General features: G+C 43.9%; 1 protein-coding gene across 1 annotated transcript in view; it reads right to left on the bottom strand.

The window, feature by feature from the left end:
• snd1 (staphylococcal nuclease and tudor domain containing 1) overlaps positions 1-13,984 on the bottom strand; it is a 176,080-nt gene that overhangs the window by 155,414 nt on the left and 6,682 nt on the right. The window contains exons 6-10 of the mRNA XM_058078020.1: positions 13,224-13,315; positions 12,705-12,863; positions 12,454-12,560; positions 11,157-11,247; positions 3,581-3,685 (exon numbers count right to left, since the gene is read on the bottom strand). Of these exons, the coding sequence (XP_057934003.1) occupies positions 3,581-3,685; positions 11,157-11,247; positions 12,454-12,560; positions 12,705-12,863; positions 13,224-13,315 (554 nt within the window). The remainder of the gene's footprint in view (positions 1-3,580; positions 3,686-11,156; positions 11,248-12,453; positions 12,561-12,704; positions 12,864-13,223; positions 13,316-13,984) is intronic.

Genomic DNA, 13,984 nt, shown 5'->3' on the forward strand with positions numbered 1-13,984 from the left:
AAGCAGGAAGTGAATCAATTTTTTTAAGTAAAAAAAAATTAAACTATATTAGGAAAGCAGGAAGTGAACAAATGTAACAGTTACTGATTGTAACGAAAAAAAACATTAAAAGTAAAATAAAATTAAACTATATTAGGAAAGCAGGAAGTGAACAAAAAATATTTTTTTAAAGTAAAAAATAAACTATATTGGGAAAGCAGGAAGTAAATCCATTTTTTTAAAGTAAAAAAAAATTAAACTATATTAGGAAAGCAGGAAGTGAACAAATGTAACAGTTACTGATTGTAAAAGTACCAGATGGAGGGGTAGGATTTAATAAGCTTTGCTTCTTCCTACTCCTTTTGGACATGTGGAACTGTGAACTGATTATGGGATGCATTCAATTGTAATCTGATGCATGTTCAAATGAAATTAAACCATTACCTTTCCGAAAGCAATGGTATCCATGGAAAGGAATATTCCAAATCGCGTGTCTACATGCGTCGCTATAATCAACCAGAATAGTCAACGGGGCATTCACAGTAAAACGTAAACACCAACATCACGTGATACCGACTTATTCGAGTTTTTCTTCCACTTAACGCTGTATTGCCAGTTTTTCGTTCGTCCAATCAAAAACAAAAAACCAATTGCTCCCCTCCATTTTTATTTTATTTTATTTTTTTTTTTAAATCGAAGAACGTCTGGAGCTGCCCGGGAACAGGAAAAGATAAAGTTCAATTTTGCTAATATTTTATAAATAAACTCGGGACATGTTTTATATAGATATGTATTTTCTTTTTTAATAAAACTGGACTGGTGAATGGCGTATAGCCAATAGCGGGGTATGGCGCTTTAAACAGTCGACATGTACAGCTAGTAAACGCATAGAAATGTTGAGCTTCATTGCCATTTTTTGCCCTATAACAGTCCCCCCCCCGCTCCCTTTGTGTCATCCCTCCTTCCCGCCGCCCACTTCCTGCTCCTTCCCTCCAAATTTGACCATCCTGCCACACGACATGTGTACACCCACGGCGTGCCGCCCCCCCCTCGCCCCCGAGCCTGGCATGACATGTGTTGACCCTTTAATTTGGGATAAGATGACACGGGATCAGCCCAAGTCCTGAGTCATGTGCACCGCCGCCAACACGCCAGTGTTCATGTATGGACAATACGCCGTCGTACCCATGAGTCATCACTTCACCTTTCATGTTCCCCGGGCTGAAGCCTGCCCCCCCCACCCCCGCCCCCCCGCAGCACGGCGTCACTGTACCATCCAGCAAAAAAAAGTGCCATGCCTCTGCAATAGTCAAAGACCATTCCTGAGCAGAAGCGGGTAATTTGGAACGAAGGGAATTTACCCCAAATAGAACAGAGCCCCCCCCCACCCACCCACCCCCACCCCCCAGGATAGCAAGCGCAAACTGCTGTTACTGGGTCACGCTGAAGAGACACAGCGATGACGATCTTCTGCTCCTCTCTCTGTGAGCTTTCCCCGGGCGGCATTAGCAGAGTTTCTGGATGATGTGCTCAGACTTAGTCTTGTCATTTCACCATTCCGCTCTTGTCACTTTTTTTTTTTTTTTGGCATCTCCATCTTGGCTCTCGAGAGTCGACATCCTCGTCCTGTCTAGCTGCTTTATCAACACCCCTGTTCTAGCTTACTCATATCCATTTTGTTTTTAAAAAAGACCCATATTATTATAAAATGTACTTTTAATGATGTTCCAGCAGGCTTTGCTACACACCGTAAAATAAATCCGATAGCTATCCGTCCATTAGATGCAGAACAAGCTAGCCTAGCGTGATTGTGTTAAAGAAATGACTAATATTAGCACTGTAGCACATAGCTAAGCTAATGTTGTCAACTGTAATGGAACCTGTTTGAGCACCTGACAAATATTGTTTGCTCCACTTTTAACCCGCCTCTCGCCCAAAGACAGTTGAGATAGGCTCCAGCATTTTTGGGGGTTTGGCGACCCCCAAAAGTGGAAACTTATACAGTAAACCTCGGATATATCGGATTCAATTGTTCCCACTGGTTTTGTCCGATATAAGCGAAATCAGTTATATGCGTATACCGGAAAATGTGCGTTTTACGCATATATCGGATTTATATCCGGTATATGCGTAAATCGGATTTTATCCGTTATAAAAAGGCACTTCCTTGACTATGTTTCCAATGTACCTGGACGCGCAGGCAACGCTGCAAACGATGCAAATGACGTCATATAGCGGCCTGTCACGATTCGGCGAATCGGAGCGCCACGATGCGGCCATCCGATATATGCGAGGGAAATTTAATGGAAATGCATTGGAACGGGACTGGAGATTTTGTCCGAAATAGGTGAAATCCGTTATAAAAAATCCGATATATGCAATGAATTTTTATTGGAAATGCATTACAGAAAAATCGGTTCTTTTTTATCTGTACGTTGTGAGCGAATTTCCGATATATCCGAGTCCGATATATCCGAGGTTTACTGTATTGTGGTGTGAATTTTTTTTTTTTAACTCCAACTGCACAAAAGAGCAGCTAGCGTTGCTAGCAGCAATGATTAAGAATACCGTGACTCAAAAACGGCGCTTCGCTCCTCCGGTGTGTCCGTACGAGTCTGACAATGAGACGCCGGCTCACTCCCCAACATGTCGAGTTGAAAAACACACCCGCTAAGACCTGTCACTCAACCTTATCCCCCCCAAAAAACAGCAAAAAAAAAAAGCTAACTACCTCTGCCCAAATCAAATATACACTGTTATTTTTCATGACGCGTGACAGCAAAAAAAGTTCCGATGAGCCAGCAGTAAACGGGGCTAGCAAGGCATCACTCCTTTGCACTGCTGCCATGGTGACAGACTGGAAGATTGCAGGCAGGAGCTTCCAAGGATTGGAGTTCTCGCTAACAAACCCCAGCAGGAGGCCAATGAACAACTTCTATTGAGGGGAGGAAAAAAAAAAAAAAGTGTCGCTAATGTGAGCACCCTGCAGCAAACTGACAAAAATTAGCTTTTTCTTCTTAGCCTGGTTTTAAATTGTGAAATGATGTTGTCGTGTTGGATGACACCACAAAAGAGCCAATAGTGCACTATACTCAATAATGGGACAACAGTCTGCATCCCTGCTGTGTGGGGGGGGGGTAAACGAATGCCGGGAGTGATTGGCAGTAGAAAAAAAAAAAAGCGGTGGCTCACAGGATGAATGGCGATCATAGAAAAAAAAAAAAACAGGATAAATAAAGCCCACGCGATAGTTCTTATTACTACTGGCAGGAGACATCTCGCTCCCTTTTTCATGTCTTTCTGGCCTTTTTATTGATGCTCTGATGTTTTTGAAGGTTGCCATGCAAGGTAACCAAGCAGCACAGTCACACGTGTAGCTGGGATTTTTTTTTTTTTTCTCTTTTAACCTTAAAAACGAGAGAAAGCAGTATCGCTCTCTGCAATGCTGCAAACACTGGGCGTGTGCCAACATCGCTTTGTGCGCATCCGTGTTCCCACGATCGGTTTGCAGGTGAGTGGGTTAGCATACATTGATGCAGACAAACATGATTAAAGCAAACATAAATAGAATCACAGGAGATTTTTTTTTTTTTTTTTTTACCTCTCCCTCAATCCTGGGGGGGCGAATGCTGGACAGATGGATGGTTTTGTACTCTCCGGAGTTCATCTTGACCACCATGGCGTCGGCGTTGACCACCTGCATCACCTGCAAGAAGAATGAAAGATTTGCTGTTATGCAACTTTAATTATCTCGAACCGACCCCGAGTTAGCGGAGCTCGCATCAAGCCTGTTTGCAACATTCTAGAGCCCTTTAGACATGTGATAGCACCCCTATAGTCACATTTACACCCATATGACCCAATAGAGTACACAAAAAAATAACACATATGTTTACTCTCACATTGACACCGAGTACTTCCTATTTGAAAATGCTTAATTTAGGCCGGAAATACTTAAACATGTACCTACATTTGCATAATTTAAGTAATAGCCATAATCAACCATGAAACTGCGTTGATTAGTAACTGCCAGAGTGAAACTTTGAAGCATGAAGCGGCGAATGAAGACTGTAGTTGTAAACATATGCTTGCAAAATACTTTAATATGTTTTTTAAGACATGAAATAACACATACAGTAAACCTCGGATATATCGGACTCGGATATATCGGAAATTCGCTCACAACGGACAGATAAAAAAGAACCGATTTTTCTGTAATGCATTTCCAATAAAAAATCATTGCATATATCGGATTTTTTATAACGGATTTCGCCTATTTCGGACAAAATCTCCAGTCCCATTCCAATGCATTTCCATTAAATTTCCCTCGCATATATCGGATGGCCGCATCGTGGCGCTCCGATTCGCTGAATCGTGACAGGCCGCTATATGACGTCATTTGCAGCGTTGCCTGCGCGTCCAGGTACATTGGAAACATAGTCAAGGAAGTGCCTTTTTATAACGGATAAAATCCGATTTACGCATATACCGGATATAAATCCGATATATGCGTAAAACGGACATTTTCCGGTATACGCATATAACGGATTTCGCTTATATCGGACAAAACCAGTGGGAACAATTGAATCCGATATATCCGAGGTTTACTGTACTTCGATTATTCATTGTTTACAACACTTTGCACAAGTCTTGTGCTGCAGGGACTCAAGACGGCCGCTAGCTAGCGAGCTAATCAGTTAGCCTAGAATGTATTGATTGTAAACTTAAGCCATAAATAAATGATCGCGAGGGGAACTTTTCACACGCTTTCCTGCAGTGTTAGGGTAATATAACGTAAGGTAATAGCCACCATATTTTGGCACTCTTCCTGCCCACGATTGCAGATCTGTTTACTGACGCCACTAGCTTGAAAACTGTCTGGCATGAGGGAGGAACTAACTTGTCCAAAAAAAAACAAGAGTTACGTCATTCGTTATGGGCTTCTGGCGCCACAACTACAGAGGAGGAGGATGTGGAAGAAAGCCAGGAAAAAAAAAAAAGGTACACTACGGCAGATAGCTGATGTTGAATGACATAAGAAAAGAAACGAGAAATGGCATGAAGAGGCAAATTCCTTAAAGAAACAGACTATGACGCAACACAATGAAACTGGATTTGTGTAGCAAATGATGTGCATCAACAGTGATTCTTCCACTTCATCCCGGGACCAGAGTTCTGGTCTGTTTTGTCACCAAACCGACCCACCAAAAACCGTCCAGAACTCTGTTCTTGCGTCAAAGTCAGGGGGGGAGTGACTGCTACCGCGGACGTCACAACTTCAACTATGACTTTAACATTAAGTTCTTGTATGAAATACAAGGTGGCGGTAGAGTTTGGAATTTGGATGTCCGCCTCCAAAAAAAAAAGACGCTCCCGAAGGCATCATCAGCCTCCTGGATTGGCTCAGCTTCTGAAGAAGGCCTTGGCTTCGTCGTAACTGGGAAGCGGCCAGGAAGAAGACTGACAACACTAATTAGAATGTTCTGACGCTAGTTCATTAGCATAGCTAGCCTCCACTCAATTAAAAACCACAAACGTGATTCATTGTTCTACTTTTCCCTCTTAAGTAGCAGGTCAGATGTGTTGGTCATAAAAAAATATCGTCTTACTACGGTTGCCGAATTAACACAACACGCCACGTGGGACCCTACCCCCCCCCTGCGGAGAGACCAAATAACTTGAGTCACAAGTCTAGCAGGGAAATTATGCAAATCTTCCCCCTAGATGAAAAGTCGTCATTTAAAGTCATGAATACAAATGAAATGACAGGGTAAAAATAAATAATGAGCGGTATTCGAGAAAAGGAAAGAGTTTGGTGTGGAGATGGAAGGGAAGGGGGGGGGGGGGGTGCCCGGAAGGAAGAGGCTTTTAAGTAGGCCACAAGTGATGCCGCCCTCATGTCTCTTTACACCCAATAAAGCTAAACCAAACACATTTATGGTGCCCTCTATGGCTTGGATGCAGAGGTGACCTTGGACGACTTTGGACTTGACGATATCAACGACTCGCAACCTGACGTGGACTTTGACATGAATGACTCAGGATTTGACACGGACGATGTGCTGAGTCAAATATGTCCCTATTTGAAAGTATTTCCAGCAAGACAGCATACAGACCCCTTCAAGACCAGTTGAATAGTGCTTGCAAAATACTTTCTAAATATGTTTATTTTAAAGACATGAAATAACATACTCCAATTATTCATTGTTTACAACACATTGCACAAGTCTTGTGCTGCAGGGACTCAAGACGGCCACTAGCTAGCAGGCTAACCAGTTGTATTGATTGTAAACTTAAGCCATAATTGGGAGGAGAACTTTTCCCACTCTTTCCTGCAGTGTTAAGGTAATATAACGTAAGGTAATAGCAACCATATTAGCACTACCGGGCTTAGTGGAGGGGAGGGGGGGGGGGGTTCAATCATGATCTGGGGTTTTGAAAAGGGCTGCCGGCATCCCTCATGACGGAGGGCCCTGGTCTGTGTGGTACCAGCTGGGTCCCCCCCCCCCCCCAACAGGACAACGCTGTAACTCAATGCTAGCTTGATCAAGGATTTCAAACATCTTCCCGATTCAATCCCATAGAGAATATTTGGATGGATGGCGAGGAAGTTGATAAAAATGGCCATCAGTTCCAGACAGTTGATGCCCTTGGTGACGCCATCTTCCCAATGTTCCCAATAGCTTCCTGGAAACACTCGTATCAAGCATGCCTAAAAACATTTTTTAAGCTATTAATGGAGGTACTCAATACCGAGTCCGACGGACATTTTGTACTTGTGGTTTGGAGCAGTTTTTGAGCGATGGTCTTAAACTTTGGATCAGCTGATAAACAGCCTATTTCACTTTAATTGTAGTTTTCAATAAATTGATGTAATTTGGACATTAATGAGGTTTTAAGTAGATTTACAATATGCAAAAGAAAAAAACCTAAGAAAATAAACTGAAGTCTGTTTTTCACCTGATCAAAAGTAGTCCTCCATATGTTTGTTACCCAATTCCAATAGCGCCGTGTGTCTAGGCAATGCAAGTCTTTCATGGACTCTGCCCCTTCCATAGGTTTTCTATATTAACCAACATTTTCAGATTGTATTGATTTGTCTCCTTGCAGCTGATTCGCTCAGGTTTTTAACGCCATCCTAATTTAATAACAGCGATACCGTGTCAGGTCATTGTCCGGCAAATCATCACACAGGCGACAAAACGTGCTGACAAATTTTCACCCTTGTGTGTACAAGAGTGTTGTTTTCCACATAAATCATTCGCCACCGACGTTAAATCATGGAGTAACCGCGGGGATGACAGACACACAAGGTGGAGGGTTTGAGATTTAATGACACATCAACTCAAGGTCAATATGTGGCCTGCACCAAGTAAATCACCTAATTATCAGGGAGCGGGTAGTTGAAAATGATGACACAAGATGGGGGGGGTGGCGAGACGGAAGCGGGTAAGTCTTTGCAAAAAAAAAAAAAGGGTCTGCCATCAAGAGACAAATAGCATCCAGCATGACTCATGGTCTCTGTTGAGGACTCCGAGAGGCGGCGCTCTACTGCCACCCTCAGGACACACCGCCTGCATGACATCTGCAGTGGCGAGGATCTTCTATCACGGTGCAGGACCCACACACACACACACACACACGACTTGACACCCAAATGCTTCCAAAACCATTTGAGGAGGAAAAAAGGTGGTTCACGCTAGCTGTGCAGCCTGAAGGCTTCTGCTGGCAAAGCTCAGCGACACGTAGTAGCAGTAATCTTCCTCCTCTTGACTTGAAAACTGGGCCACAGACCAACTCGGCCCGCTTTCATCCACCCCCCCACCACACCTTAAGTGACTTTTTAATTTCTGACTAGTACGCGTCCTGACCTTCTCTTCATCCCCTGTGACCCAGTTGTGCTGCTACTCAGGACGACCCTCATTTCTCTTCCACTTAACTTCATATTAAAAAGGTGTGCTATTCACTTCTGAGGGATGTACTACATATAAAAAGCAGGTGATAAACCAATAACCCAACTAGTGGTATAGTATAATTTACTGTACTACATAGGGCTGTCAAAAATAGCACATTAACGTGGTAACTCAATGATACTAATTTGTTGTGTCATAAACACATGTGCATCATGTCAAGCCAAAATGGCGTCCCCACACAGTCAGAGTCTACCGCTTGTTCATAACTTCATTCTGACCCGAACACATCACCAACTCAAACACCTCTAATCCCGCCAACCTGGGAACGACACTTCCTCGTTGTCACAAGAGACCACATGGAGGTGCATTCACTGACACTCCGAAAACCACAGCTCTTAGTACGGAAGTACGAACACATCTTCAACACAAACACCTCTCTCATCCCGCCACCCTGGGAACGACACTTCCTCATTGTCACAAGACCACATGGAGGTGCATTCACTGACAGTCCGAAAACCACAGCTCTGAGTACGAAAGTACGAACACATCTCCAACTTACAAACACCTCTCTCATCCCGCCACCCTGGGAACGACACTTCCTGATTGTCACAAGACCACACCAGAGGTGCATTCACTGACACTCCGAAAACCACAGCTCTTAGTACGAACACATCTCCAACTCACAAACACCTCTCTCATCCCGCCACCCTGGGAACGACACTTCCTCGTTGTCACAAGAGACCACAACGGAGTTGCATTCACCGACACTCCGAAAACCACAGCTCTGAGTACGGAAGTACGAACACATCTCCAACTCACAAACACCTCTCTCATCCCGCCACTTCCTCGTTGTCACAAGAGACCACATGGAGGTGCATTCACTGACACTCCGAAAACCAGCTTAGTACGGAAGTACGAACACATCTCCAACTCACAAACACCTCTCTCATCCCGCCACCCTGGGAACGACACTTCCTCGTTGTCACAAGAGAACGCATGGAGGTGCATTCACTGACACTCCGAAAACCACAGCTCTTAGTACGAACACATCTCCAACTCACAAACATCTCTCTCATCCCGCCACCCTGGGAACGACACTTCCTCGTTGTCACAGACCACATGGAGGTGCATTCACTGACACTCCGAAAACCACATCTCCAACTCACAAACACCTCTCTCATCCCGCCACTTCCTCGTTGTCACAAGAGACCACATGGAGGTGCATTCACTGACACTCCGAAAACCACAGCTCTTAGTACGGAAGTATGAACACATCTCCAACTCACAAACACTTCTCTCATCCCGCCACTTCCTCGTTGTCACAAGAGAACGCATGGAGGTGCATTCACTGACACTCCGAAAACCACAGCTCTTAGTACGGAAGTACGAACACATCTCCAACTCACAAACACCTCTCTCATCCCGCCACCCTGGGAACGACACTTCCTCATTGTCACAAGACCACGCCGGAGGTGCATTCACTGACACTCCGAAAACCACAGCTCTTAGTACGGAAGTATGAACACATCTCCAACTCACAAACACCTCTCTCATCCCGCCACCCTGGGAACGACACTTCCTCGTTGTCACAGAGGTGCATTCACTGACACTCCGAAAACCACAGCTCTTAGTACGGAAGTACAATTTGCTGCATTTGCTCAGAAATACGTCCACAAAAAAAAAAAAAAAAGAAATTTGAGATGAACGAATGAAAATTGAGGACTGAGAAAAGTCGGAAGACTGCAAAGAAAAGGAAATGCAGTTCCAACAAGGTTACCTCGAGATATGATGAGACTGACTAATTACAGCCTTTATTGTGAAATCCTATTGGTAATTCAGACTGACCTCTTTGCTAGCACTATGTTGTGTTTTTTTTAATGCAGATGATTGCAATTAATGCAATTATGTGTTCTTATTAGTAGATCTATAGTAGTTATTTTGTTACGCTCGTATATATTATATATGTTACTGAACAGTTAGCATGGTAAAAAAGAGAAAAGAGGAAAAAAATTTATAATAAATTTAAAAAAAAAATACGTCCACTCAAAACATTTGCATTCAATCCACGTTTTGGGGTGTCTTTGAACGCAACCACTTCTAGGCTCATAACAGCACTGTCTGTGTGATTTAGATGTTGTGCGATTATTACAGGAAAAAGTAAAAAAAAAAGTACATGCAAAGATACACATGTATATTAATCCATCATTTGAAAACTGATTAATTTGATTAAAATCATCTGACAGCCCTAATTATATTATATTACTATTATATTATATTACATGCCAGGCCCAAAGCAGATGGAAATTTCCTACTTATTATTATTATTTTTTTTTTTGCCAGTCATCTTACAGGGCAGCTAAGGCTCCTCAGGACCAACGCTACAGTCGAGCCATGCGCGTATGTGGTTACCTCGTCACAGAACAATGATATGTGTTCCTTGAAAGAGGAGTCAAAATGGCCGGCAGTGAAGGGCGTCTGCTTTTGTACCGACCGTGGTACCTGAAAAGAGCCCGATCTCACGTGCGTTCCTCACATCCTCGCCTCTCATTGGGAGATCAGACTCACGCAGGCGATATAAATGTTTTATCTCACCTCTCCTCTTTTTTTTTTTTTTTTTTTTTTTGCATCATTATGCGGGAGCGCTCTTGATCAAGTTCAAAGCAACCTTTTATGTAACCCTCAGGCAAGCCATGAATTTATCAGTATAGTTTTAAAAAAAAAATAAAAGTGGGGGGTACTTGAGATGTTTAATGATATTTTTCCACTCTGTTGCAAAGGTCATAATATTATTTTACACTGACAATTAGATGTAGTGGTGTGTCCATCTCCCGTGATTTAAGCTAATATGTGCTGACAAGTAGGAGGGAGTGCACTCTCCACACTGTACTCTGCATTAAGGACACTTTTTACCCTCCCCAAGGCCCCCCGGGCAATAACCTCCAAAGCTAATATCTTCTTGGCTTTTAGGAGTATGAGCCAGCGATTTGGGCCTAATTGGACAGGGGCACCGTTTCAAGGTTGCAGTAAAGCTTTTGTTCCCGTAGCTCCAGAGGAGAGGATTGTTTATATGAACATAACAAGTGTCAGGGGAGGGGAAATGGGGTCAGGTTTTATTCATGTCTTTGGTGCTACTTTTTTCCCCCCCCTCTGTTCAAAAAAGGCTTTCATTGGAAACAAAGCGGCGCCGTGTGTCACCTTAGGGCCGACGGGAAGAAACAAAAAGGACAAATATAAAGAAAAAAAAAAGCCACTTGAGGGCCTCACCTTGGCTACAAATTGTCTGTCCTTCTGGTCCAAATTGGCTGTGGGTGCAACGTAGTCCTTCCAGATACGCACTTTACGCTCCTTAGCAGAACTAATGGAGGGAAAAAAAAAAAAAAGAAGTGTAAAACTCACTAGAAGTAGCGTCATGTGAGTGGGTAGAATCAACAGTAGCAGCCAAAAATATATACGCAGTTGCTTGCGCAATGGAATTAGATGTGGTGTCCAAATGTTGGAGTCATAGATAGATCTGGATGATTGGCATGTTCTCCGGTTTCCTCCCACATTCCAAAAACATGTTAGCTTCATTAGCCACTCCAAATTGTCCATAGGTATGAATGAGAGTGTGAATGGTTGTTTGTCTATATGTGCCCTGTGATTGGCTGGCCACCAGTCCAGGGCGGACCCCGCCTCTCGACCAAAGGCAGCTGGGATAGGCTCCAGCACTATGTTTTTGTTTGAGTGTGTGTGGTTTGGTACACAGCGGTGAGCGTCCGCGCCGCTAACGAGAGCAGACGTTCAAGCGCTAACCAACTAGCCTGTTTTTGAGGTCATTTTTGTGGGGTTTTGTTGTGCCTTTTGATTTTCATTCATTCATTTTCTACCGCTTATCCTCACTAGGGGTGCTGGAACCTATCCCAGCTGTCTTCCGGCAAGAGGCGTGGTACACCCTGGACTGGTGGCCAGCCAGCCAATCACAGGGCACATATAGACAAACAACCATTCACACTCACATTCATACCTATGGACAATTTGGAGTCGCTAATTAACCTAGCATGTTTTTGGAATGTGGGAGGAAACCGGAGTACCCGGAGAAAACCCACGCATGCACGGGGAGAACATGCAAACTCCACACAGAGATGGCCGAGGGTGGAATTGAACTCGAGTCTCCTAGCTGAGAGGTCTGTGCGCTAACCACTTGATCCGCATGCAGCCAAGTATGAACATCCATCCATTTTCTACCGCTTATCCTCACGAGGGTCGCGAAGGTGCTGGAGCCTATCCCAGCTGTCTACGGGCGAGAGGCGGGGTACAACCTGGACTGGTGGCCAGCCAATCACAGGGCACATATAGACAAACAACCATTCACACTCACATTCATACCTATGGACAATTTGGAGTCCCGGAGAGCACGGGGAGAACATGCAAACTCCACACAGAGATAGCCGAGGGTGGAATTGAACCCTGGCTGTGAGGTCTGCGCGCCAACCACTAGATCACCATGCAGCCCCTTCATTGACTTCATTCAAAGAGTAATGCTCTGCAGCTAAAGAACGAAAAAGAAAAAGCAGTTCGGTACCGTTCAGAAGCTCGGAGCTTCTCAGCTCCCTGTGTGTAGACGGCCATGGACCAGTCCACGCAGCGGGCGAAGCCTTCCTTCAGCAGGAGCTCCGTTATGTTGCCGTTCTGGGAGACAAAAAGTGAAGAACCCATGAACGCTTTTTTTACTGAGCCTTGCTGAAGGGGGCGTGGCAGACATTTTGCTGCAGATTCAGGACGTTTTGAGAGACTTGAATTCACACTTTTCACAAGTTTGCAAACACGTCTTACCGGGTGCAGGATAGTTCCCAGGATGACCTGGTTCGGGCAGCTCTCCAGAATGATCTGCACATCTCTCTGCAGCAGACGGGACTCTGTGAAGAACTTGGCCTCGGCCGCAAAAGGCTCCGGCGTCTCCGTGCCATCTGCTTCCCGCTTGAACGTGGGACACTGGAGGAGACGAGTGGGGAGGTGGGGGGGTAGTCATTTAGCAAGAAAAAGCCTGTGTGTTTATTTTTCATTGGCGACGTCTTTTGCGGTTCACGCACAGCTGTTTAAAACGGATGTCGCATTGCAAAGCACCAGAGAAACAGATGCCACCGAAGGGGGTGAAAAAAGCCTTTCGACATCAGTGTCATGTCTTCAAGTGAGGACGATTACCTTGAGTGGTCCATTGGCGGAGATTTACAAAACAGATTGATTGAAACATTTTGTAGCGGCGGAACAAAAAACGAGCACCGAGTGTTTTTTTTTTTAGAAGCTAGGAACATGTGCCGGTCGTGTTTGTGACGCTAATGGCGCTCGAGTTACCTTGACTCCAGACAGCATGACGGTGACCAGATAGTAGTCGGGTAGCAGCAGGGCACGGACCACGCTGCCGTCACGCACGTGCTCGATGATGGCTGTGGGAGAGTGTGGAGTTAAGACGTCTGTTAGGTAAAAGTGACTTTAACCCTTAGATGCACGAGTGACTGGACCCTACTCTCAAAAGTGACCCATACTAGAATCAATGCTTTTTTTATGCCAATTTTGCCATTTTGGTTAGGAATAATGACTTGTATGATATTTAGTATTATATTTAGGACCACACAAGATCCAGCATCTGTAGGACCATTTCAGCCGTGTATCTCGCAAAAGAGTAATACCCAACAATACATATAGTTATGTTAGCCAGCTAGTGTCCGCTAGTTATAAAGTAGGCTAATTTGTTGATAATATAAAAAGACACATACACATTATATGAAGATAATACTTGTTGTATTAGCACTTTATGTGTAAAATAATCTTCCTGAGGGGTGACACTTCTGATATAGTCTGTGTGGTCTACAGTTAATTTTAAGTTGATAAGAATCAAAGGTTCTGATTAGATTCCATAGAAAATACATGCGGGTCATTTTTGACCCACTTATGGAAAGTTGGGGTAGTAACACAAAAACTAAAATTTCTTAAAATGTATGAAAAGGTAAGTTAAAAATGTGAATGGTATGATATTAAAAACAGTTTTTTTTAGGAATACCTGGAATATGAAATGATGAAAAATTTTCATTACAAAGATATTTCAAGAGAACAAT

Source organism: Doryrhamphus excisus, chromosome 7 (assembly GCF_030265055.1).
Source record: "Doryrhamphus excisus isolate RoL2022-K1 chromosome 7, RoL_Dexc_1.0, whole genome shotgun sequence".
Lineage (NCBI taxonomy): Eukaryota > Metazoa > Chordata > Actinopteri > Syngnathiformes > Syngnathidae > Doryrhamphus > Doryrhamphus excisus.